Raw genomic sequence first — 27,120 nt, 5'->3', positions numbered from 1 at the left:
CATTCGCCGTCCGGACGTCAAGGCCTATTTACCCGTGGACTCCATCCGGTTGGATGATACGGATTCCGTGGACTCGCTAGGCAGCGTTACCCCGACAGGGCGGCATGGACCCGTCACCAATTGGCTACCGGACACCTGGCGCTCCTCTTGGATCTGGTGCGGCCACACTACGGGGTGCCGAATAATTTTTAGCAGATGGAGTACTGTTTCCTGCATTCAGTATCTGTACCATTTCGTTCGCTGAATGTGCTGCTCCACTTGGTTTTTATCAGGGCTGCTGATTGTTGGGATCAATAGTTTTCTTTACAGCAAGTTGTCATCAAAAGTATAGTTATGGCATAGATGGTTGAAAACTTGTACTAATACATAATTGAACTGATTACTCCCCCCTTCCACTTATATACTTATATAGGGCCTAATACGTTTTTTAAGGTTATCTTTGACCACAGGTTAGCACAATGATACATGACATGCATGAGTAGGATATATGTACCTAAAAAAAGGGTATGTAGCTCAATCGCAAAGAGAGTTGGTAGAGTTTCTAGCTCTGTTTATGCTGTTGCCGAGCTAGATTTAACCTAGTTCATGTCTTTACAGTTTGGATAATGGAAGTTGTACAAGTTAAGAGCATCTTCAGCTACGTACCTCTAATTCGACCCCTCAAAAGCCCGTGGATGCGTCCGGTCAGTGACCGGTCATGTCTGTTTTGAACCCCTATTTATCCGGCCACACTCCTCATTTTCTTCCCCATATGTCCTGTCATGTGCATGTGATTGGTTGAGATGAAGAGAGAGAAAGAAAAGAATGAATAAAGAAAGAGAAGAGATGGTCCAGGTGGGGACGCGTCCTATGTGGCGGACTGACCGGGCACGTCCGCGAGCCCTCATATCCTCCCCATATTTCAGATGGATATGAGGGTTCGCGGACAGCCCGGGCGTATAGGGATGATATGAGGAGTCCGGTTGGGTCAACTTTTTGCTACTTTTTGCATCTCTCTCCTGTCTGGTCAGTGGTACCCGCGCCCGCCCGGTCAATTTGAGGAGTCCGACTGTAGATGCTCTAAGGGGGGAAACACCCTGAAGTGCAGACCAAGGCTCAAATAGCTAATTGTTTTGGAATTGTAGTTGAATACGTAACGGGCTTTGCTCTGTGGTTCTTCGACGACAAGGAACATGTGTTTGGTTTCTTGAGCAACTACTACATTGCCCATCATCAAAGTAAGGGAAAGGGGGTGACCCAGGTTCGAATAACATATATGTCGTGTTAGGATCTGACGAAACGCTTTAATGAGAAGAGAATCGACATTGACGCCACCAAAATTGATACTACTAGATCCATATAGAAGTTAGAGCATGTCGTTCAAATCTTAAATAACTAAAAAATGAGAGAGAAAGAGAGAGATTTTGTAATTAAGGTACTTATTTAGCTAAACATAATTGATAGATAGTCCCAACAATGAAAAAAAATAGATTGAATGCACAAGCTACACAAACCTTAGACTCTAGCAATGGGGTGAATACCCATAATGCTAGACCTACGAACCCGCTACAAACTCCCTACGTAAACTTCCAATCTACTCTTCTCGCCCCCACCCCCCCCCCCCCCCCCCTAATTTCAGTGGGTGGGCCCTGTCGCTCCTCCCCGGTCCAATAATACTGATCCACGTTGCTGCTTACGTAAAACACGTAACAAAAATTACGTAGGTCTAACATTACCCGGATGAATACGACCTCATGCTGGTATATTCAACATATTTATCCCTAATCTTCACCACACGAAAATTTGATTCGCTGGCATGCCTCTATTGGTGAGTGTGGGTGCCCATATACTTGCGTACGCACGAGCGTGTGTCTTTTTTATTATCACAAGAATAAACTCAACACATGAGAAAAAAACATGGTTCCATCCACAAAAGATCTTGATAGCATAGAGAGCCTTCTCCAACCTCCACACCATGTAAGGTCTTTTCCGGAAGGGAAAAAGAGCACACTGTAAGTTCTAGGTTTCGACATGAAAAGAGAAAAACACCTTGTAATTCCTATAACTAGGAGCACATTTTTTTACCTTTGAGAGCAAAAGATCACATCAGAATATCAAGATCAGACACCCGGCGTCCAGCTCCGTTGGTTCCGTCTCGATCCTCCGCCAATTCGTCCCACCCACCGCTGCCACCAAGGGACAAACTCGTCAATCCACACCGCCCCGGCGCCTATAAGAAGCCTCCTCCCCATTTCTTCAAACTTTAGCCGATCAGTATCCTCCACAAGAAAAAAAATACTATAAGCGCAATAGAAAAATAGTGATCCCTCAATAAGAAAATCAAGAAAAGATTTCCTTTTCTTCTTGGGCTCCCTTCCACCACCAACCTCTTCTCCGGCCGGCCGAGTTGTCCCGCTCCGGCTGCGTCTTCTCCGGCGAGAGGTGTAGCTAGGTTGCCTGCTCTTCCTTTGAGCGGTCTCCTCCCGGCAGGGCTGAGGAGATCTCTCGGGACCTCGGGACTGGGGCGTGTATGATGGGGATTTCGCTTATGCCGATGAAGACGCCCACGCGGCTTCTGTGGAGCACCAGCTTCTTCCGCCACAAGCTCGCCGCCATGATCGCCTCCTCGTCCTGCTTCTTATAAGAGCCCCTCCGCCGCGCAGCAGCTGTATATATACGTCTTTTTCATTTGATTCCGCCCCCCGTTCGATCGACAACCAACCAAGGCAACTTCTTGAAGCTTTCTCTGCGATGGAGCCCGGCCGGCTCATCTTCAACACGTCGGGCTCCGGCAACGGACAGATGCTCTTCATGGACTGCGGCGCCGGCGGCATCGCCGGCGCGGCCGGCATGTTCCATCGAGGTATTATATTCTCATCCACTACTAGTTTTCTCGATCCCGGTTGTTTGGTTCGTTAGTAGGTCTCGCCTTCTTGATTGTGTGGAGAGTGGAGAGTGATTGGTGTACTGATTGGGGTTGCCATGTTTGAGTGATGAAGGGGTGAGACCGGTCCTCGGCGGCATGGAAGAAGGGCGCGGCGTGAAGCGGCCCTTCTTCACCTCGCCGGATGACATGCTCGAGGAGGAGTACTACGACGAGCAGCTCCCGGAGAAGAAGCGGCGCCTCACCCCGGAGCAGGTGACAATTCGCTGCTACAGTGGTGAAGATGATGCTCTGTTCATCCGAATTAATTCTGATGGTGCATGCGCGCCACGCGTACGTGTATAGGTCCACCTGCTGGAGAGGAGCTTCGAGGAGGAGAATAAGCTGGAGCCGGAGAGGAAGACGGAGCTGGCCCGCAAGCTCGGGCTGCAGCCACGCCAGGTGGCCGTCTGGTTCCAGAACCGCCGCGCCCGGTGGAAGACAAAGACGCTGGAGCGCGACTTCGACCGCCTCAAGGCGTCCTTCGACGCCCTCCGGGCCGACCACGACGCCCTCCTCCAGGACAACCACCGGCTCCGGTCACAGGTAAATAATCGAAGTCAACAACCACGCTTCATCACCGGCCGGGCACCGGGGCTTCCGCCGCTGAGTTTGATTTGGGAGATCCATCCATCTTTGTGCCGTCAGGTGGTAACGTTGACCGAGAAGATGCAAGATAAGGAGGCGCCGGAAGGCAGCTTCGGTGCAGCCGTCGACGCCTTGGAGCCGGAGCAGGCGGCGGCGGAGGCGAAGGCTTCCTTGGCCAACGCCGAGGAACATGCCGCGGCAGCGGAGGCGTTCGAGGTGGTGCAGCAGCAGCTGCATGTGAAGGACGAGGAGAGGCTGAGCCCGGGGAGCGGCGGGAGCGCGGTGCTGGACGCGAGGGACGCGCTGCTCGGGAGCGGATGCGGTCTCGCCGGCGTGGTGGACAGCAGCGTGGACTCGTACTGCTTCCCGGGGGGCGCCGGCGGCGACGAGTACCACGAGTGCGTGATGGGCCCCGTGGCGGGCGGCATCCAGTCGGAGGAGGACGACGGCGCGGGCAGCGACGAGGGCTGCAGCTACTACCCCGACGACGCCGCCGTCTTCTTCGCCGCCGCGCAAGGGCACGGCCACCATCACACGGACGACGACGATCAGCAGGACGACGGCCAGATCAGCTACTGGATGTGGAACTAGGCTCGCGCACGCATCAAGAAGCGTGCGTGCGTGCGCCGTGGAATCGATCAATTTCGGAGTATATCAGTAAAAGAAATCGTGGCGTTTTGTTTTCTCTCCTTGTATGCTTCCCGCTGTAATCTTGGGTCACTACGATCGACCAAGTTGTATGCATATGCATTGTACTACGAGTTAGGGTAATATATCGGTGGTAAAATCTGTCGTGATGTACGGGAAATAAGTGAACGGAGTCAGAGCCTCATTCTTATGGCACAGTACATCATGTCAAATGAGATTTTTAATCATCTACTGCTAATGTCGTGTGAGTTTTGCAAGATCAAAAGCTGGCCCCGTTCTCAACTACTGTACGTGCGCTCATGGTTTTTTTTTTTTTGGCCTCTCCAAAAATATGAAAAGGCCATAGATGCAAGGAATAGTACTATGGAAAGGTTCTATACCATTTCCCACGTTCATAAATTATGTCATATTTTTCGGACCTTTGGAATAAAGAAACCACCCTCCAAACCTTGGCACTGTTTTCTAAGTAGCTTTTCCATTTTCGAAGTCCAGAAAATGTTGAAAACAATTGTGTTTATGGAGAATTGTGAACCTTGGGGCAAACAAGCAGCTCCTCCTCCGCGTCGTCTCCCGCGAGGCGACCCGGAGGCCCCCTATCCCTCGCCGCCGCCGCCCCCTCCTCCTCCCTCGCCGTCGCCCGTGGCGGCGCGGGCTGCAGGTGATCGCCTCTGCCATGGCTGTGGCAGGTCGTGGTGGCATCGTGGCAGTAGGTGGTCGTGGTGCGCGCCTGAGGTTGGAGACGGCGGCCGCGGCGGCTCCTCCTGATTTGACCTCGCGGCGGCGCGGGCTGCGACGACTTGGGCTGCGGGGGCTGCCCTGACCGGGCCCCCCTCGGCTAGTCGGGGTGGCGGCGCAGTGGCGGTGGATGCGCGGGTGCGTGCAAGGCGGCTCCGACGCTTTGAGCTCGCTGGGCGGCGCGGGTTGGGCAGTGGCTCGGTGGCTGCTGCCTCGGCCATGGATGGTTCCATGGCAGCTGGGCAGGTCGACTGCGGCGGCGGCTGGCATGGCCCGACGTCGGCTCGTTCGTAGGGGACTTGTGACAGCCTTTGCTCTCTCTCCTCGTCGTTCGGGCACTACTTCCGTCGAAGGGTTGTTCTTCTCCCAGCGGTGGTCCATCGCTCGTCTCGCGCCCGGTGCGGCAGGACTGACCTCGTCTTGCGCATGGTGTAGCAGGACCGAGCTCGTCTCGCGCACAGTGCAGCAGGATCGACCTCGTCTCGCATTCGATGCCGCTGGACAGAGCTTATCTCGCGCCCGGTGCTGCAGGACGGGTCGATGGAGGCCTGATTTGGCCGGCCTTTTGGGTTTCGGCGCTGGGGGCCGCTCAGGGGTGTGAAAGGCAGGTCCTTTCCTCCCGTCTCTTTGGTTGGGGTAGCGGCGGATCTCGGGTGAGGTGGTGTCAACGTCTTGGATGCCGGGGCGGCGGCCCTGGTGGTGGTAGCACGGTGCTCATGGGCAGAGGCCGTGGCTTGGTGCTGCCCGGTGGCCATGGCCGTGTGTGCGGCGTGGTAGCCGGGGTGTGGGGTTCGGTGGCGGTGAGTATTGGCCGGGGTGAAAATATGTTCTATCTTCGGACGGACCGGCCGCGGCGAAGCTCGCTCCCTTCTTGAAGGCGTCGCCGCGGCTCTCATTGTCCGTCGTGCTGCTCCAGAGGAAACTCTGATCCTCGGATTGGGCGGTGGCGGCGCTCCGGTTTCGTATCCTTCCTGAAGGCACCGCCTTGGAGCACACGGTTTGTCGTATGCGGCTTCATTTCTTCGCGGTGACGTGTTCCCGGTTGAGCCCCCAGTTGCTCTTGTAGTGCTAGGGGTGGTGTTGCTGCGATCAGCATCTATATATCTTGCCTTGGGTGTGTGCGTGTGTTGTTGTGGCGTGCGTTTGTACCGGGTTGTTGTGGATCATTGCTTTATATATAAAGCGGGGTGAAAGCCTTTTTCGATAATTGTGAACCTTGCAAATTCAACAAAATAACATGGACGGTAAGCCGGTAACCTATTTCAAAGCCTATTAACAAAAGAAAATACTATTGAAACTTGGATATATGGTTGTTGTTGACCGGTTTTTGAAATTTTTAGGTTTAATATGGACAATGAAATAATTCAAGGTTCAAACCGAACTTGGCGTCACGGTGTTCCGAAAATATTTCTTTATTCACTTATGAAGCGATCATCCTCTTGACCTAATTTTGGCTATGCATCATACAACACGTATCTGCACTACAACGCACACTTGCAGTCCAAATTGAAACCACTACTAGGATAGATCATCAGGAAATCAAGAGGTTTCCTATTAAACAACATTCATAATTGAGAACCCACCGTTGGTTAGATGGTTAAGAGGTTGATACATTAGAGCGATGATATTTTTACGCAATATTTTTACAAAATCTTACTCCCTCCATTTCATAATGTAGTGCCTATAGATTTTTGTGAAAGTCAAACTTTGTCAACTTTGACCAAGTGTATAGAGAAAACTGTCTACGTTTACAATACCAAACATGTATATTCTGAAAATATAACTCATGATGTATTCAATGTGCATTTGGTATTCTAGATGTACCTACTTTTTTTTATGAATATGATATCAAAGTTTGTAATGTTTGACTTTTGCAAAATTTTATAGGCAATATATTATGGAATGGAGGGAGCACGTATTAGTTCAATCCGGCGACGGTTATTCCCATGTTTTGTTCTAGGTAGTCGTTCCCCCTCTCACAGTATGTATTTTTTATTTTTTGTTTGTAAAACTAGTGCGTAGGAATAGGATTTCTGGGTACATTATAGCCACATTCTGACTTTAGCCATTACTGTATACGTTGTGTGATTGTATGCTTTATGTATCAATTTTGTACTCGCCATTTTAAAATGCAACATGTATAATTAAGTATAATCGCCACTTCATTAGTGTGCATATACATAAAGCTAGACTACACATTACTTAAAGTATCTATCGATGGAAGGCAAGGCAGGGGTATGCGGTTTAACTTTATTTCCAATCTTCTACACTGTCTAGACACAGAGAGGAACACACACAAAAAATGCACCTTCACATTTATTACGAGAAATGTATAGGTAGTTAGCCTTGGTCAATGCAAACAATTGGCCCTGCTGATCTGTTTGGATAATCGTGTTCACGTAAACCTGCCACACGTGAGTTCATGCTTGCAATATTGACACTCAGCCGTGTTTTTCAGTCGGAATTTTAGTTGTTGAATTGACTTAATAGAAGGTACTATTATATATTGGATGATACTCCGTATATAGTGATAAGATGAGTATAATTATTACGTTCCAAGCCAGCATCCATTTCCTTGATTGTTGATTGATGAAATTAAAAAAAAACAGTCCAATGTGGATAATCATTCCTTTTGTGTGGAAATTAATTGATGAAACTGAATCGATCAATCTATTGCATAATGCGATTAATTGATAATCATTCCTTTTGTGTTTTCGTGTCCGCGTCTAGACACAAAAGGAATGCACGATACACTGTCTAGACACTGACAGAAAATTAATTGCGGATACGAGCGCAGAACAAGAAATGCACATTACCGCATTATCACGAGAATTGTATAGATAGTTGTCCTTGGTCAATGCAAACAATTAACTGGCCCTGCTGATCCGTTTGGATAGCCATGTCCATGTTCATGTAAACCTCCACACTTGAGTGACTTGCTTCTAAAATAATTACTCTTCCTCCTCCTCAAAATATAAGGCGTGCTTGACTTTGCACGGTCTTTGATGCATAACTTTGATCATTTATATATACCAAATTACTTGGATTGAAGATGTATCAATAGTATCATTGTATTTGTCTTGTAAAGCAATTCTATTTTATGTGACTTTATAATAATTTTATAAGCATACAATAGGTGAAAATTATAGTCAAAGTTGCCCACGAAGACCAAAAAAGTCATTGCGCGTCTTATATTTTGGTAAGGTGAGAGTAATAAGATAAATCAAGAGAAAAGGAGAAGTTTCCTATCAAAGGGCATGTGTATTGAGAACCAATCATGTAGTACATGGTTAGGAGGGTCGTCGTGTATTGTGCCCCCAGTCCGTGACTTTGGACATGTTCAGTAGACACTGTGTGAGTGTATGCTCATGTATCTAGGATGTACTCAACCTTTAAAAAAACAATATGCATAATTAAGTATACTCGCTACATCATTAGTGTGCATATACAAAAAGCTAGATTAAATTACTTAAAGCATCCATCGGCGCAAGTCAAGCTATATGCAGTTTAATTTCTTTCAGGGGCATGAAATTTAACTTGCTTTCATGTCTTCTTCCTAGCTGTGTTGGCACAGATAGGAACCTACAACAAGAAATGCTCAATTTTACATTTATTATAGGAAAGTTATAGGTAGTTAACCTTGGTCAAGGCAAACTATTGACCATGTGATACGTTTAGATGACCTTGTTCATGTAAACATGCCACACTTGAGTGTCAATATTTACATTGAACCACGTTCTTTGGTCAGACTTGTAGACAATGATTTAAAGTTTGCTGAACAGTACGTCGATTGATCTATCACACAAATATTCTTGTAAAAAGAAGCATTTTTTTGTCACAACCTCATCCACTCAAGGAAAGAAAAATAAACCGTGTCTAGCCTCTTCTCCCACTCCCTTTTCCATGTCCTTAGCTTTTCACTTTTTTCGGAAAACATCCAATCTATTCATCTCCGATCATGGTAGTACAACGAACATAAAAAATGACAAAAAATACATCCATATCCATAGACCACTTAGCGACGACTACAAGCACTGAAGCGAGCCGAAGGCGCACCGCCATCATCGCCTCTCCCTCACCGGAGCCGGGCAAAACTTGTTGTAGTAGACAATCGGGAAGTCGTCGTGATAAGGCCCCATAGGACCAATGCACCAAAACATCAACCGCCGCCGATGAAAGAGTAGCGTAGATCGGAAGGATCCAACCTGGAAGCACGTGGACGTAGACGAACAACGAACAGATCCGAGAAAATCCACCAAGGACATATCCACCGGAGACAGACAACCACACACCTACCGACGATGCTAGACGCACCAACGAAACGCGGGCTAGGCGGGGAGAACCTTATTCCATTTTCAGTGAGCCGCCGCCGTCTCGTCTTCATAAGCAGGACACAAACCCTAACAAATCTCGAAGACACATTAAAAAATGATGCCCTCCCGCCGGCAAAGGCGGGGATCCAGCTCCCATGACCCTAAGGCCACGGGAGACAAGGTGGACCGGCAGCGGCGCCGGTGAGAGGCAGAGGAGCCCTAATTGAGGAGGCGGCGGCTAATCTGAGCAAGGCCTACACGTACGTTGCCTTTTTAGCTTTTCACTGTTTCTAAGGTGATGCATCACTTTCACGCTGTCGCCAGGATTTTCCCAAGAATAACAAAGTCACCTTAACCCGACAGTGCTTAATTGGGAGCATACACACAAACATGAGTTGTTCTCTAAGTGGAAAAATACAATACTATATGTGGATTTATACTCTTATGATAACAAAGTGCATGGAGAGCCCTAATTTTTTGCGTCTGTTGAATTGAATTGTTGTCATGCGCAAAAGAAGAAAAAGAAGAAGGAGAAGAATTGGCATCAAGATAGCTAGTCCATGACTGGATTATCTCACGGATAAACTAGTGTCCTCACCAGGAGTGGTAGTTAATTGCCCAAGTCTAACAGGCTCATGACGAGAACATTTTCCCCTGATTGGCCACGGGAGCACCTTTGGTCCCTTGCAGCCCCCACTCACGCCTAGACAAAAGCATGGCCAAGATTTCACCCCTCCTCCTCGACGGCGACGTTGCATGCAGGAAAGAAAAGATTAGGTGCTACCAAAGCTTGCGCTAGGGGGCCCTGGCCGTAATGGCGTGTCAATGTGTGCCATACACCGGGTCGGTCGTGCTGCTGCTCTATTCGTGCTAATCGTCGCTTTTTTGGAAGAAAGAAAAATCTAGCTAGGCTGGGGATGGAGGTTGGCCTCACAGTCGATCCGAAAGCATCTGCCGCGGTTGCGATCGGTCGTGTTCGTGTCGCGGGAAGAAAGGAAGGGAAATGGAATTCATTTTTCAGATGGCGACTGAAAATATACTAGTAGGGAGGCAAGTGAGACATGTGCTAGCTCCAACGTGCTTATCAGAAATTCAGACTGGCGAGGAGGGGGGCCAGGCTATCTAGCGCAGTGATTTGTGTGCATGAAAATTGAAGCACGGCTGGGCTGAGACGGACGTCGATCCATTGGTACGGGGGTGATAAGAGTAACTCCAACGCGCCGACCCATTTCGTCCGCGTGGTTCTGTCTGGATCGTCGCGAACAGAAAAGTCGGCCCGTCAATCGATGGTAAAGCGTCCATCATTTTCCTTCACTTTCCTAAAATCTCTCGGCCGCTCGCCATGGACGACGCCCTCGATGTCGTCGCCGGCCTCGCCTCCCTCGCCTCTTCCGGCCTCACCTCCGCCCCCTCCGACAAATGCAAGCTCCCGCCGCCGCAAGACCGCCGCGCCGCGTAAGAAGAAGAAGCTGACGTCCGAGGAGCGGGCCGTGCAGTCGGCCGAGAGGAAGGGTCGGAGGCACACGGCGGACGCAAGGGATGAAGCAGCGGTCGTCGCCGCCCTCACCGTCACTGCACAGCAGGAGGAAACCAACGCCCTCTCTTTTTGTATGCCGGCAAGTGTGCTGGCATGACCACGGCCGAGATGGCGTGGTCGAATTCCCGCCCTTTTTTATGTGCTGGCAAGTGCGCCAGCATGAACTGTGTGGTGGGTTTTTTTAGGCTGGCATTATATGCCGGCCGCTGGCATGGTGTTGACATGAACTTTGGGCGACGGCAATGATCTATGCCAGCGGACCTTTAAATTTTTTGCGCGGACATGAATTGGGTCACGCGTGTTGGGTGCACAGCCGACCCCCCAAAAAGAAGCAAGGCAGACGCCCTGGGGCAGCCAACCCAAATGAACGAAAAGCGGACAAAATCATGGTCTGTCTATGTTGGCGTGTTTGGGTTGCTCTAAGCGATCTCTTGATTACGTGATGTATTGTCGGTGTCGCTGTGGGGGAGGGGGCAGATGAGACGAGATGATATGATGAGACGAGGCGACCGGGGCGGCAAGGAGAACAAATACTTGCTTGCTCTCGCCTGCATCCTCAGGCTGTCCGGTTTCCGAGTCGTGATCCCAGCAGTGTGGTTTTGGCTCTTGCAGCGCCGCGCTCGCTGTCCGCCTGGCGTGCGGTGGCAACGCAACGCATGCAGGATCACCATCCCGTGGACGCAACCGCGCGCGCCGATAGTCGCAGCGGTGCGTCGTGTTTGCGTCGGCGGCTCGGCTCGGCTCGGCGGGCATCCAGACAAGGCGGGCTCTGCATCGATGAACCGGTGAAGGACTGATCGCCAGTACGAAGTTAAAACGTTTTCTAGTCTACTATAGGTACTCCCGGAGCCATGGGGCGGGCGGGCGGGCGGAGGAACAGGAGCAGATGGTGGGGGCGCCAGCGAGTGGACCACTAGTCAGTTCGGCCATGTTCCGTGTCCCCCCATCCGACGCCCGCACCGGCGTAGGGACCGTCTCCCCCTCCCTCCCCCGGTCCAGCCTCGCATCGCATCGCATTGCTGGCCGCACCCAGCCCCGGACGCCGCAGTTGCCGTGGCCGTGGGTGATGCCTGACGCTGACGGGATGGCTTGAGCAGTGGTTTCAGTGCACGGGTCCGTTCGATCCTTCGCCACCGCACGCGTGGTCTGCCTCTCGCAACTTCTCACGCACTGTTCTACCTTCCCTACGAAAACTGTATCGTCGCGTCGGGCCCTTGTTCTTTCCAACGGCTCACCTACCGCCATGGGTTGAGTATTTAACCAAAAACTATCACATTTCACGCACATGTGACAGAAAACTATCAGTTTACGTTTTTATGCGGAAAACTATCAAATTTGTCCTAAACCATGGCAAAAAACTACCAACTCGCGTAAGCGCTCGCTTCGCCCGCGCTAACCCCGAATCTGACCGGTTGGGCCCGCGAATCAGTTGCCACGCTGGCAACGGACGGCCGCCGCGCGTTGACGGCCGTTAACGGCCCGTCCGCTGTCGGAACGGCGGCTGTCGGTCGGGTGCGGGTCAAGATCTGGTTCGTTCCCCTCTCGCTTCACTCTCTCCCTCCTTTCCCTCTCTCTGAACTAGGTGGCGGCCGCCATGTCGTCGTTGATTCCGGAGGGTGGCGGCGCTGGCGGCGGCGACGTTGGCGGCGGCGACGCTGGCGGCGTTGACACAAGTTTGGACGCTGCTGCCTCGCCCGCGCCTCCACCGATGGCCAGCGGCTCAGTCGATAATTGGTTGGGGAGCACCAGTTTCTCAACGCAGGCTGGCTCGCAGCAGCCGGAGGCACCGCTCTCCCAGTCATCGCCAATGGGTTGCAGGTATGCAAGTATCATCTGCTGGGCCTTTGGTTAGCTGCTTCAATCTGGCAGATTAGTAAGATGTGTTTGTTTCTGTTAGTTGGACATGTGTAGTAAACTGTATTGCAGTTGTAGCTCAGTCAATTTCAATTCAATTCATGAGCACTTATTTGTGCAGTTTGGCTGACCAGAAGTGGGATATATGGTTTCATTTAGAAGGAAGAAACCCTGTGAAAAGGGGCATAGTTGAGTCAGATATTTCTTTGCTTACTCTACAATCACTCATTGCTAGTGAAGGTTATGGGGAGAGTGATTACATGTACTATGTGAAGGAGGAGGGAATTGGATCTGAAAGAGTAAAGTATTTAGGTAATGAAGCTAGTGTTCATGAAATGTTGGAGTATTTTCATCATGTCAAGGTTGTGAACATAAGGGTTGTGAGAGATGTTGAACCTAGAATTAGTACACAGGCTAATGAGAATTACATGAACACTCAAGAGAGCTGCTGTGTGAAAATGGTTGTGCATAAAGATGATAGAAAGGCTCGGCTTGAGAGGAGCAGGATTCAAAGAGAGGCAGATTTGGATCACTTTGAAGGAGACACTGAAGTGTCTGAATTTTGTTCTGAGCATTCAGTTCATTCAGATGGGACTGCTGAAGCTGTTCAACAAATGGAAATAGAGTGTGCCTCTGAAGAGGATACAACATTGCAAACTAATGCTATTGTGAAACATGTGAAGAATCCTGGTCCAACTAGCAGATATCACAATGAGGTAGAGATAAAACGTTTTGAAGATTGGTTTCCTGAAGCAGATGAGTTTTGTTTTGCTGGTGATGCAGGCATAAGTGATGAGGAAGAAGAAGATGAAGTTGAACTACCATACCTCACGAAGAAGCCAAAGACAAAGAGTAGTAAGAAAAAGATGAAGGAAAGGCTATATTTTGACCCCTCAATTCCCAATTCACATTTACTCTTGTGCAAGAGCTTGTGTTTTGATAGTGTTTACCAGTTCAGAGAAGCATTAAGAGATTTTCATATAAGGACTTTGAGGTCTTTTCACTACCACAGGAACACTCCAACAAGAATTATTGTTTGGTGTTCACATAGAAAGCATGGATGTGAATTTTACATGTGTGCCTCCAGGATAGCTCATGAAAGAACATTTTGCATTAAGAAGTGTAACATGGAGCACACTTGTCCAGCATCAGCAAAGAACACAAAGGTTACTACTAAGTGGCTTTCCAAAGCAGTTGAGCCTTCTCTTAGAGCAGATCCTAGAGCACCTGTGGATTCACTTATTAAAAACAGCAAAGTCAATTTTTCAGTTGATGTATCAAAGAGTGTGGCCTATAGGGCTAGGAGGAAGGCTATTAAGGTTGTACAAGGTGACCAGAAGGAGCAGTACTATAGACTGAGGGACTACCTACAAGCAGTTCTTGACACAAACCCTGGTAGCAGGTGTGTAGTTACAACATTTGAGGACCCAGAAAACCCTGCCCCAACTCCTAGATTTAAGTACATGTTCTACTGCTTGCATGCATCAAAGCAAGGATTTTTTAATGGTTGCAGGCCCTTTATAGGTAAATCTATAACTGCATTTTGTTCAAAATATCTTGTTGTAAATTTATGGTAGCTAATTTGGGTATGGATGCAGGGCTTGATGGTTGCTTCATCAAGCTAACTACTGGACAGCAAATTCTTGCAGCCACAGGAAGAGATGGCAACAACAACATCTACCCCATAGCCTTTTGTGTGGTTGATAAGGAAGATTCAGAGAGTTGGACATGGTTCCTAACCCAGCTAAGATGTTGCATTGGAAGTGGTAGCAAATTTGGAACCTACACCATTATTTCTGACAGGCAAAAGGTATGCACCCTATCTTAGCCAGTAGTTCAGATATATATTGTTATTAGTAGCTTTATTTCTTTTTGTTCATGACCATGGTTATTAATTTACAATCAGGGTCTTCTTAAGGCTATAAATGAGGTGTTCCCTGATTCCCCTCAGAGATACTGCCTCAGGCACATATATGCAAATTTTCAGTCAGCTGGTTTCAGAGGAGCAGAACTAAAGAAGCTAGTAGATCAGGCTAGCTACTCATTCACCAAACATGGCCATGAATTAGCAATGGTAGAGCTTAAATCAGAGTGTGAGGATGCCTGGAAGTGGCTTAAAAAAATTCCAAAGGAGACTTGGTGTAGGTCTGCAATGGATTACAATTGCAAAACTGATCTTGTTGTGAACAACCTTAGTGAGGTTTTTAACAAAATGATCCTTGATGTTAGGGCCAAACCAATTAGGACTATGTTTGAAGGAATTAGGACTAAGAAGATGATCAAAAGGCAGAAGACTAGGGAAAAAACAGAGAACACCAGGTGGATGATCACACCCAACTATTCAGAGAAACTAGAGGAGAATAAGAAATATGCCAAATTTTGTGAGGCACATAGGGCTGGTCCTGACATCTGGCAAGTGTCTAGTGCTGAAAATCAGTATTGTGTGAACATAGCTACTAAATCATGTGACTGCAGGAGGTGGGACATGACAGGTGTGACATGCAGTCATGCAATAGCAGCAATGAGCAAACTTCACATGCACCCAGAGGACTATGTGCATGAATTTTTCAAAAAACCACTATATATTGAAGCATACAAAGACATAGTGTACCCTGTCCCTGGTCCTGAATTCTGGCCTGACACCCATACTCAGGATATTGAGCCCCCAGTGTTCAAAGAAAAAGCAGGCAAGAAACAGACAACTAGGAGAAAGGGCCAGTTTGAGGTGCCTGCACCAAAGGACACAAGCAGGATGGGAACAATTACATGCAGCAATTGTGGTCTACAAGGCCACAGATATACAAACTGTGGGAAAGCTCTAAAACCTAGTCTTGAGATGAGAAAGAACTTACATCAGGTCATTCAAAAATGATGCATTCTTTGTTTAATTATTTTAGTTCTGATCTATTTACTAACTAATTTAATTTTGTCATGCAGGAGAATAGAGAAATTTTTAGGGGTTCCTCTAGTGCTACACATCCACCTCCACAACCACCACCTCAACAGCAAACTGCACAGATGCCAGCATCATCTGCTCCACCTCCTAAAGCAATGAGGAACAGAAAAACAGCAGCAAATAAGAGAGGTTCAACATCAACAGTTTCAGCAGGAGCAGCCAGGTCTTCACCAGCACCTGCAACAGGATCAGCATCAACAAGAGCTCCAAGAGGATCAACATCAACAAGAACATTCAATGCACCAAGAACATCCACTGGAGAACCAGGGATATTGGCAGGCAAGAGGAAGAGGAAACCTCCTAGCAAGTTTGCATCCTATTTCAATGCTAGTGGAAACTATTGAACTCTGTGTCTAAGTTTGTGTTCTGCTACTTAGTTTGAGTGTATGGTACTAAGTTTGTGTTCTGCTACTAAATGTGTGTTGTGCTACTAAATTCAGACATGTGAACTTGTGGACAATGTTGAATGTATGGTTTAGGTGCATTTTGAAATTGTTTTAACTTGTTTTATTTGTTTTACATTGCCATTTAAACAGTTCAGAAGTTACATTGCCATTTACTGCCAAATTCATTTTAGAAAAAAAAATCTGCACAAAAAAAGTCTGGCCTAGGGCTTGAACCCAGGACCAGTTGGTTGTAACCATGCGTTCAATACCAATGGGCTAGTGCTTGTGATTTGTTTGACTAGCATCGGCCAAACTTATTATATGTTGTTAGCCGGCAGCGTTGTATAACACCAGACGTTTCAGATTCTACGGCTTTAATACGTGTCCACCCACCACTCTCTCTGCCCACTCGCCGCTCGCACCGCCCACTCCACTTCCCCCTCTCTCCTGTCGAAATCGCCGCCGACAACCACCCCCACCGCCGTCGCCATGGACTGGCAGCTCGCCATTGAAGCTCTCGCCGGCAACAACCAGGAGATGCGCGCGCAGTACAGGGAGATCGCGCGCTGGTTCCCAAGTCTTGAGATGATGAGGAACCACGCCCACGGCCTGGTGAAGGTGATGACAGCTGCTGAAAAGCAGCGCGCCTTCCCTGCCGGCCGCACCATCCCGCCGGCGACCTGCTGTGGGCGATGCGCGAGGTGCAGCGCTCCCCCGACCCCAAGCAGCGCGCCCGATGGTGGATGTACCGCTCATCCACCACGCCGCCGGCCGCCGCGGACCACGTCACTGACGCCGTCCTCGCTCTCCCAGCCCCAATCAACAACGCCTACTGGGAGAGGCGCAATCCATGGGTCCTTGGGCCCTCTGACGACTCTGACGGCGAGTCCAGTAACGATGATGAGGACGAGCCCTCTGACGACTCTGACGACGAGGTGGATGAGGTCGTCGTCCTCTCCGGCGACGAGCCTGGAGTGCAGCTGCTGGCTCCCGTCCTCGACGCCGTGGAGGGGGATAGGAACCTCCCAATCCACGTGGATGCGCTGCCGGAGGTCGCCGATCTCCCAGACGGCGTCGTCGTGAAGCAAGAACAAGATGGCGGCGAGGAAGATGTGCTGGAGCCGGCGCCGGCCAAGAAGAAGAGGGCGGCCGTGACTGCGGTGCGCCGCTCCCAGCGCCTGCAGAAGCTGAAGAAGGAGGAGTGAAGTGCTGCCTTCAGTTAATTCAGTGCACTAATGTTCAGTTTCGTCAGTCCTGAACTTTCGTAAGTTCAGTAAGTTCCTAGGTTCAGTTTCGTCAGGCACTATCTACTACTAGTTGCTATTTATATTTATGTCAGGCACTATCTACTACTAGTTCCTATCTATGTCAGACTATGAATGGCAGTACTATCTATCTATGTCAGACTATCTATATATGTTACTTGCTACTTGCTACTTACTACATATGTTAAGTTATTTGTCAGACTATCTAAGCTAATTGCTATATATGTTACTTGCTACTTCCAACTATGTCATTACTGTCAGTTATCCACACATGATATATGCAGAGTAAAACAGCCTCATCATAGATAAAACATTCTTACTTACTTAACTTACCATGAGTACTCACTTAGCATAGTAGGTCTTAACATAATAGTCATTACATCATAGATAAAACCAACTAGTTCTTAAACCATAACAGTACCTCCCTCCCTCATACCCTTCTAAAAGCACATGAAACTTTCCCAAAATATACACCTAAGTACCTATCATGCATGACATTCCAAGGCCATCTATATATATAGGCCTACTAATTACTTAACCCACACACCAACCACTTCACTCATTCATAATTGCCTTGATCCTCTCCAGTTTATCTTTGCTGGCATGCCCAGCCTTGAGCAGATCAGCAATCAGATACTCCAGCTTCTTCTTCTCTTGCCTTAGTAGGTCCCTCTCCCCCTCCACTTCCTTCATGGCCTTCCTCATGTTCTGAATGATATCTGCTTGGCTTTGAAGAATGCACCTTTGCTCCTTGGCAAGCTTCATGACCTAGCATAATACCTATGTAAAAAGTTTCACGGGGGAATGACCATCGTGGTATCCTCGGCAATAAGAAATCACAAGTCCGAAAAATATGAATAGTAACTTTTATATAGTATCAATTTTTTTTTTCTCCAGAATACCATGGTTGTCATTCCTTTGCGAAACTTTTCACGCCAGTATTAAACTAAGTCATATTTCTTACAAAAAAAGTTTCAGATTTGTTTGATTACTTTTTACATAATTTTTGAAAAAAAAATCCATCACGGGTGCAATGGGACCTGAGATCCATTGGCCATTTCCGCTATTATCTCACGTTTTGTATTGGAGCTAATCTTGTCACGTTTTTTTTCTTTTGGGTTGAATCATGTCACGTTATCGTTATTTTAGGGGCTCATGTTATGTTATCTTTTTTTTTTTTGAGGATCTCAGGTCACGTTATCTACTGTACATTAGCCTACCGTGAGATTTCTTTTAGGGGTCCGTGAGCATTCATTCAGGCCTATGAATTCCAATATGGCCCACTGGCCCACCCGAGCAGGCCCATGAATACCCAGCTCTATTGCTGAGCAAATCCATCTACGCATCTCTCGAACTATCCCGTCTCTTCTGTCGTCGCTTCTCCTCGTTTCCAGTTGACCAGTTCTGTATCTTAGATCCGCCGCACAACCTTCTCTACCACATCACTGCTGTTCCTCACCTCGTCATTATCACCGGCCGCCGCTCAAAGGAGTATAGTTTCGCGGGCCTCCCAGGCAACCATCTTCAGCCTCCTCCCGGACACCATGGCTTTGGCTGATCCTGTAGTCTCTGGCCTCCTCCCGGCCACCAGGGCTTTTGCTGATCCGCGGTTTCACGCACGTTCTTCCTGAATGACCTGACGACATGCGAGAGTGCCGTGTGGGGAAGCGGATGGCTGAGGCAGCGTGAAATTTTTGCTCGTGCAATACCAATGGGGAATAAAGCTTGGGCAACAAAGCAAGGTAGCGCCGAATAGGTGGATCATGAGATAGCGAAGCATAAGTGGCATGATGGTTCATTTAATCGGGCGTGGGATAGAGCAGGCGCCGATGGGAGAGACGACAAAGCAATTGGAGGCAGAAAGGCGGTGGCCAGGGCCGGTGATGCGAGGCCGTAGAGCAGGAGGAAGGCGAGCACGCTGACACAGTTAGGTAGGTGGTGCGCTTTTCAGTCGTTGGATGCCGAAATCAACGGCTCAGGCTGTAGGGATTTGCCACATCCTAGCCATTGGATGTGTAGATCGAATGGCCTACATTCATAGCTATTCCTACACTATGTAGTGGTATAGATAGAATGGAGGGAGTATCACCTTGTCCGTAAAAATACTCCACGGTGAGTACTAATTATTCTGCATCTCAGAGAAATCCAGTCGAATCGCATATTTGACGAGAGATCGTAGTTAAATTCGAGCACATTAGTAAACTGCTAATAGCACCGTCATCGTGCGTGGTAGGGCTTGGATCAAGCAGTAGCGACCAATTCTTTTCACGGTAATATAGCTAGGCAATTGTTTCATTCGTCCACGGGTGTTCAACCCACCCAATAGACATCCCTTGCTCCGGAGATTAAATTACTCCGTGTGAGAAAATGACTGCCTCGCCGCATATATATTACTGTATTCTGCTGTATACTGTGTACCATGTATCCACTGCCTGTTGTTCTACTGGGTAGCCTAGCCACCTTCCATGAGAGAGGCTCGCTCTCACAGTCCACGTGGGCCATGGCAGACCGAGCATTCCGGTTAATGTATTAATAGCATATATCTACTCCTAATGTATCGATGGCGACACTCGTGGTTCCTCCGACAAGCTGTATATATTAGCACATGAAAACAACCGTATTTGGCAGTACGAGCAAGAGAATTCGATTCAGCAAGCATCTCTCTCCATCGCAAAGAAGAAGAAGGGAAGAGGTAGCCAATTTGGCCGTTCCGACCGAAGAGAACGGCACCCACGTATCGTCACGCACGTTTCGCGCTTTTGCATGCTTTCCGTGTGGAAACCGGTGCGAGCCCGAGAAAAATAACGGCATGGATGGATGCTGTCAAAAAGGATGACGCAGGCCCGGCCGTGTCGTGTCGTCCGTCTGCACGCGATCGACCGCGGAGGTGCGCGTGCGCGTGCGCGTGTGATCATCCTCGGCGCCCGCACGTGCGTCTAACGGCGTCAGTCGTGTAGCAGCAAACGGGACACGCGCGGAGCGGAGGAGGGCAGCGTCGTCATTTCGTCGGAGGAGGAGACGCCCGGCCCAGCGGCGGCCGGGGCGCCTGTCAGGCTGTCACGGACGTCTTGTCTTACGTGCACCACGTATGCGTGCGCGGGCCCCACCGCCGTCGCGTCGAGGGCGGCATCATGGGCCGCCGGATACGCGCGCGCGGCCACCTGATCTTCTGCGCGTCGCCTTTCTTCCCTCGCTTTCATCTCCGTCTGCCAGTTGCCTGCCCGGTTTCATTTTCTTCGCCGCTGGAATGATGCTGGGATCCGACGAGAGGGAGATCAGCATTAGGCACAGTGCCAAAGGCGCTTTGCCGGTAAAGCGAGCCTCCTAGTCCTAGACTGTTCAGCGGTGCAGGCGGTCGCCCGAGGTCTACGGTTCCAAATATTACTCGACCACGATCGAGCCGGGCCGAGTGAGTCCCCTTGGTCGACGGCGATTCTCCCGGCGGCAGAGGCATTCTCACGCGCGATACGATACGGGGCCGGATCCAGATATCCCGTGTGGCCAGCGCGGGAAGCACGACGGGCGGTGGGCCCCGAGGAATAGCATTCACCCTCTCTCTCCGCGGTCAGTGGACCACCGGGAAAGGCGAGGCAAAAGCCCAGCCCAAAGCGATTCTACTACAGGGAGAGGGAGGGGGAGAAAGCGGCTTGGCGTCTCTGCGTACGTCTTGGTCACTCCTTTCCGTGTACCCGCACCCAGGAATAGGAATAGGTGGGGATTTTGTTTTCTCGTTCCAAAGCCATACGCCACGTCCTGCGCCGTTGATATTTTCCTTCTTCATTCAGTCTCTCCGATGCTCAGCAACACAAGTGCGCCCGGAAAGATCTACGGTCGAATAAATTTACGTGCAACGTGCGCGCAGCGTGGTTGTTGAGGTGTAGGCATCTCACCACCATCCCTAAGACGAACCTCGTGACCCATTACGTACTTAGCACCATGCATGGACAAAGGATACTCTAGCTCTCCACGCTATCTTGGAAGATCAGGTAGAACCGTAACTGATTCTTTCATCTTTTAACTTCTACTCCCTCTGTAAACTAATATAAGAGTGTTTAGATCACTACTTTAGTATTCTAAACGCTCTTATATTAGTTTACGGAGGGAGTACTTAGCACCATGAATGGACAAGGTTGCTCTAACTCTCCACACTGTCTTAGAAACCATAACTATTTCTTCCATCTTGTAACTTCTACTTAGCACTATGGATGGAAGATCGATAAACAAACATCTTGTAACTTCTACTAGCACCATGTATTAGTGAACGTGGATGCTCTAAGAGCATCCCCAATAGCTCATGTAAAAAACACCTTTTAAAATTTGTTTTACGGGATGTCTGTATAATTTAGCGGAAGTTGTTGATGACTACTTTTCTCGGTTCCCGTAAACGTCTTTCTCTAAAAATCCTCTTTTCCCTATTTTTCAATAAAAAATCATACATGCATGTGTATAGTAACATCATAATAATTTAGACGATGTTATATCGAACACACATACTTGATAGTAAGTTCAAATCCACGAGTATGAAATTTGATTTCATATTCAAGTTCAAATCCAAACAAAATTGATCCAAATCATTGCAAATAAAACATAATACAAAGTTCATTGACCATGACCCGCCCAGAAATGCTCAACAGTGTGGTGGCGCGGGGCGACTGAAAGGTGTGGCAACGACAGCTGGTGCGGCGAGGTGGCACGGTACGGTAATGCATTGGCACGGTGGTGGCCTGGCATGACGGCGGGGTGGGGAGGCGGACGCTACGCGAGGGTACCCCCCCCCCCCCCCCCCCCTCCCCTCGGTGAAATTTCAGGCAGTCTAGCCCGTCAAATTAATTATACAGGAAGGGTTAACCTGTGAACATGAGGAAAGTTTGGGGGAATATATGGAATCCTGTAATCGGGTTTACGGGAGTTGTTTGAGGTCTATATTATACTCAACTCCCCTTACACAATAGTTTTTCTACTGACAAGGGAGCTATTGAAGATGTTCTAACTCTCATCGCTATCCTGATCTGATAAATCACGTTTCGTCCTTCTTTATATCGACACAAAGCATAGTAAGCAACTATTTGTGTGCATTTGATTCATGTTTAGTTGTTATCCGACTTTAACAATCTTCCCCTCCTGCTCGACACACACATGTGTATAAGGATAAACTTTGGATGGACATCAACATAGTTTTCCAAATATAGCTTTGGCAATTAATTTAGATAATACTTCCTTCGTTCCATAATATTGTGTCTATAGATTATTTTTTTAAAGCCAAACTTCACAAACTTTGATTAAGTTTATTTATCTAAAAACTTTGTCAAAGTTCATAAGTTTGACTTATTATAAAAAAGATCTATAGATACTACATTCGCAAAACAGGAGTATAATATTTTTACAGAATCATAAAAGGTGTATTCTGAAAAGTAATATTTGAAAAGATACTAGCTAGCAATTTATATTTTGTGGCTCTACCCACGCATAAAACTAGCAGTACACCCTTTACCAGACCGGAGGTGGTGCTAGGCACTAGGATGAACTTAATTAGCAGATTATATGCGGGAACATTAAACAAATATGGGAAAGAGGATAAAGAACAATGGTACTTGAGAATCAAACCTTTTTCCCCCAGAGCAAAGACCATTATTTTCCTGCGATGGATAGATAGATTTCTATAAATCATGGTGTGGTGAGGTGACCGATTAACATATACTCGTTGAACACCTCCTGTCAAGAGATTCCCTCTGGCCCTATGAATTGCAGGCTTGCTTCAAGAAATCGTAAAAACTATTAGATGAAAAAAATATTTATCTATTGATCTAAGTTTACTTTGAATTATTTATGCTCTACAGTTTATTGACTACAAGTCAACACCGTAGTATACAAATGCATATTTTTTTTGAAAGAAAAGGTAGATCTTGTTCTACCTTATGCATTCAAAACAGGCCGTAGCCTGATAGACCGGAGTCATTTTACATGAAGGCGGTGTAAGCTCTGCACAGAGTGTGCAGCAGGCCATTGCCAAGCCTGAAGAGGAAAGCAAAAAGGAGGAAGAAGAGACAGGGGCTAGTGGTCTAAGCTATATCTACTGTTGCAGCATTACATTAGCCCAATAGTTTATCATCTCCCTTGCATTTCCTTCTGGTGCTCTCAGCTTTCATAGCATAAGTAATTGAGCAATCTCAGTGAGAACTTTTGCAGTTGTCCAGCAAACGCTATGAAAGACTCGTGCATTTCTGGCATCCCAAAGCGCCACTGCACTTGCAGCAAAGAGAACATGCCAAAGTGCTCCATAAGTTTCTCTTGCTACCTCAGAGGCCATGAAAACTGCAGCAGTTTCAGCAGATGTAGCCGAATCCAGGAGGCCAGCCTTGGCCCAAACAACTTGTGCAAGCTTGCATCTGAGCAGAATGTGGTGCATGGTCTCGGCTGCTGGACACATATCGCATCCGTTGTGTTTTACAATCCTTGTCCATTGCTTCCTCACCATGTTATCCGTAGTATTATGCCTGTCCCTGATGGCCAGCCATAGAAAGACACGGTGTCGTTTGGGTATAATTCGATCCCAGATATAAGGAGCCAAGGGGCAATCTATGCCTCTGAAAGTGAGTAGCCTATAAAAATAGGCTGTTGATAGCTTGTTATCCAGCGCCACTGGCTTCCTAATGTCCGGCGTATTAGGGGGTGGTGAGATGCTAACCAGGAGATCAATTAGTGTGTCCAGCTCCCGTGACGCGGTGTACGACAGATTGGGATGCAACTGTATCATCCAATGGCCGTTGGCGTACTGTGAAGCGACAGTGCAGTACCTGGCTTTGGAGAAAGTAAAAAGGGTCGGAAAGGACTGGGAAAGTCGGCCATTTTCCATCCAATGAGCAAACCAGAAAGACACTGTCTTGCCATCTCCGAGCTCACACCTGGTTGACTGAATAACTAGCTGCAGAGAGGATTTGAAGCATCGCCATATGGCAGTATCTGCATTATGTACCGTAAGTGGCAGTTCTGTACGACAGTATGTTGATGCGAACCACTGGTAGCACGGTACGTTGCTGGATTGTAGTATCTTCGTCATTGCTTTGCATATCATTGCCCTGTTGTGTGCTCCGAGATCCCGTACTCCCAATCCTCCGTTCTGCTGCGGCATAGTCACATAGTCCCATGCCAGAAGACACTGTCCCCCCTTTGCCTGGTTCTTTCCTTGCCATAAGAAGCCCCTTATGATCTGCTCAAGCTGCTGTATAGACTGTTTTGGCCATAGTAAGCAGCCCATGAAGTAGCTGGGTATCGTCGCTAAAACGGCATTAATCAGAGTGAGCCGTCCTGCCCATGATAGAAAAGTGGCCAACCAGCCTGACAAACGTCTGTCTACTTTGTGAATAACAGGCATTAGCAGTCCATGGGTAATCTTGTGTGCGGATAGGGGTAATCCCAGGTAGGTGCATGGGAAGGCAGAAGACTGACATTGTAACACTTGTTCAATCTGTTGGCAAACCGTCGGATCAATGCAAATGGGAACAAAGGAGCTCTTTTGGAAGTTAATTGTGAGGCCTGTGAAGGCTGAGAACGAGTCAAGGATCCTCTTGATGATGCTAGCATGTTGTGTATTTCCTTGTATCAGCAGAAGAGTGTCGTCGGCGTATTGAAGAACGGGGAAGGGTCCCTCTACTCCGAGTGGGTGTTGAAGCCGACCAGCTCGGTGCTCTTTGTGGCAGATTTGCTGTAGAACGTCCGCCAGTAGTATGAAGAGGTACGGCGATATCGCATCGCCTTGCCTGAGGCCACACTTGGAGTATATCTTCTCTCCTAGCTGTCCATTAAGGAGGATTTGAGAGGAGCTGGTGGTGAAGATGTGGGAAAGCCAATGATTCCAACGACTTCCGAATCCTCTGGCTGCAAAGACCTGCTGTAGAGCCTCCCAATTGACGTTGTCAAAAGCCTTCCGAAAGTCAAGTTTCAGCACGATCATAGGCTTCTTTCTCTTGGATGCTTGCTGCACTAACTCTGCTGCTAGTGCGAAGTTTTCAATAATGCACCTCCCCGGCAAGAAACCCGATTGTAGTGGATGAATCATGGCTGGGATGAGGCGTTGCAGCCGTGTAGCGAGCACCTTGGTAAGCAGCTTGGGCAGGCTATGCACCAGTGAGATTGGCCGAAAATCCTTAATGTCAGTTGGGCTGTCTTTCTTGGGGATTAGCACAATGTTGGCAATATTAATGCCACTCAGGTTGCTGCCAAGCTCATGGAACTCTTGAAAGAAACTCAACAGCTCCCCTTAAATCAGAAAAAACATAGAGCTCTGATAGATCAATCGTTGGCAAGGATGGGGATGGCTGTCCGAGCAGTTCCTGATAATAGTCTGTTGCGATGCGCATCTTATCCTGTTCACCAAAGAACTGGATCCCTTCCTTGATCAGCAGTCGCACTTTAGTTTTTTTGTGATGCTGGTTGGCCGCGGCATGGAAGAACCTTGTGTTTTCATCACTCAAGGTGCAGCCTCTAATTTTTGCACGACGCCTCCAAGCCATAGTCTGCCAGAGAATCAGCTGTTGTGCTTTCTCACGCGCGTGATTCCTCAACGTGCACTCCAGCTTGGATAGCTGTCTCTTTTCCTCTACTGCATCCAAAAACTGGACGACATGTTTACAGTTGTCAAGAGTGAGGTGCAGTGGCTTCTTGGCCCTGTTCCACTTCCTTACTGCAGCCCTAAGTCTCCTTAACTTGAAGTTAATAAGAGAGGACGCTGAAGCAAACACTCTACTGCCCTTTTGCCAACTTGTACTGATCAGCTCACGTGCCTCGTGCATTTGCAGCCAATAATTTTCGAATCTGAAGAAGGGGCACTTAGGTGCCGCTCTGCAGAAATCCACTGCAAAGAGCATATGATCTGATGTAACAGTTGGAAGGGCCGTGGTCGTGGTGTCTGCAAATCCCAGGTTCCAATCTGTTGGAAATATGTCCTAGAGGCAATAATAAAATGGTTATTATTGTATTTCCTTGTTCATGATAATTGTCTATTGTTCATGCTATAATTGTACTAACTGGAAACCCTAATACATGTGTGAATACATAGACCACAACATGTCCCTAGTAAGCCTCTAGTTGACTAGCTCGTTGATCAATAGATGGTTATGGTTTCCTGACCATGGACATTGGATGTCATTGATAACGGGATCACATCATTAGGACAATGATGTGATGGACAAGACCCAACCCTAAGCATAGCACAAGATCGTGTAGTTCGTTTGCTAAGAGCTTTTCTAATGTCAAGTATCGTTTCCTTAGACCATGAGATTGTGCAACTCCCGGATACCGTAGGAATGCTTTGGGTGTACCAAACGTCACAACGTAACTTGGTGGCTATAAAGGTGCACTACAGGTATCTCCGAAAGTGTCTGTTGGGTTGGCACGAATCGAGACTGGGATTTGTCACTCCGTATGACGGAGAGGTATCTCTGGGCCCACTCGGTAATGCATCATCATAATGAGCTCAATGTGACTAAGGAGTTAGCCACGGGATCATGCGTTACGGAACGAGTAAAGAGACTTGCCGGTAACGAGATTGAACGAGGTATTGGGATACCGACGATCGAATCTCGGGCAAGTAACATACCGTTGGACAAAGGGAATTGTATACGGGATTGATTGAATCCCCGACATCGTGGTTCATCTGATGAGATCATCGTGGAACATGTGGGAGCCAACATGGGTATCCAGATCCCGCTGTTGGTTATTGGCCGGAGAACGTCTCGGTCATGTCTACATGGTTCCCGAACCCGTGGGGTCTACACACTTAATGCTCGGTGACGCTAGAGTTGTTATGGGAAATAGTATGTGGTTACCGAAGGTTGTTCGGAGTCCCAGATGAGATCCCGAAAATGACGAGGAGCTCCGGAATGGTCCGGAGGTGAAGATCGGTATATTGGACGAAGGGTATTGGAGTCCGGAATTGTT

The 27,120-nt window shown here is 48.2% G+C and overlaps 1 protein-coding gene across 2 annotated transcripts; it reads left to right on the top strand.

Moving 5' to 3' along the window:
• The first annotated feature begins 2,230 nt into the window (after positions 1 to 2,230).
• On the top strand, positions 2,231 to 4,403 carry LOC109740982 (homeobox-leucine zipper protein HOX16). 2 transcript variants are annotated; one of them, XM_020300053.4, is made up of 4 exons: positions 2,231 to 2,842; positions 2,979 to 3,118; positions 3,209 to 3,448; positions 3,551 to 4,403. In XM_020300053.4, exons 1-4 carry the CDS (start codon positions 2,731 to 2,733, stop codon positions 4,079 to 4,081), a joined length of 1,023 nt encoding a protein of 340 aa, XP_020155642.1. In that variant the 5' UTR covers positions 2,231 to 2,730; the 3' UTR covers positions 4,082 to 4,403. The 2 variants fall into 2 exon arrangements, with proteins under 2 accessions (XP_020155642.1, XP_073358388.1); XM_073502287.1 differs by having other exon boundaries at positions 2,245 to 2,842; positions 2,971 to 3,118.
• The last annotated feature ends 22,717 nt before the right edge of the window (positions 4,404 to 27,120 follow it).

This window comes from Aegilops tauschii, chromosome 6 (genome assembly GCF_002575655.3).
Source record: "Aegilops tauschii subsp. strangulata cultivar AL8/78 chromosome 6, Aet v6.0, whole genome shotgun sequence".
In the NCBI taxonomy this organism is placed as follows: domain Eukaryota; kingdom Viridiplantae; phylum Streptophyta; class Magnoliopsida; order Poales; family Poaceae; genus Aegilops; species Aegilops tauschii.
This window is presented reverse-complemented; position numbering and strand designations above follow the sequence as displayed.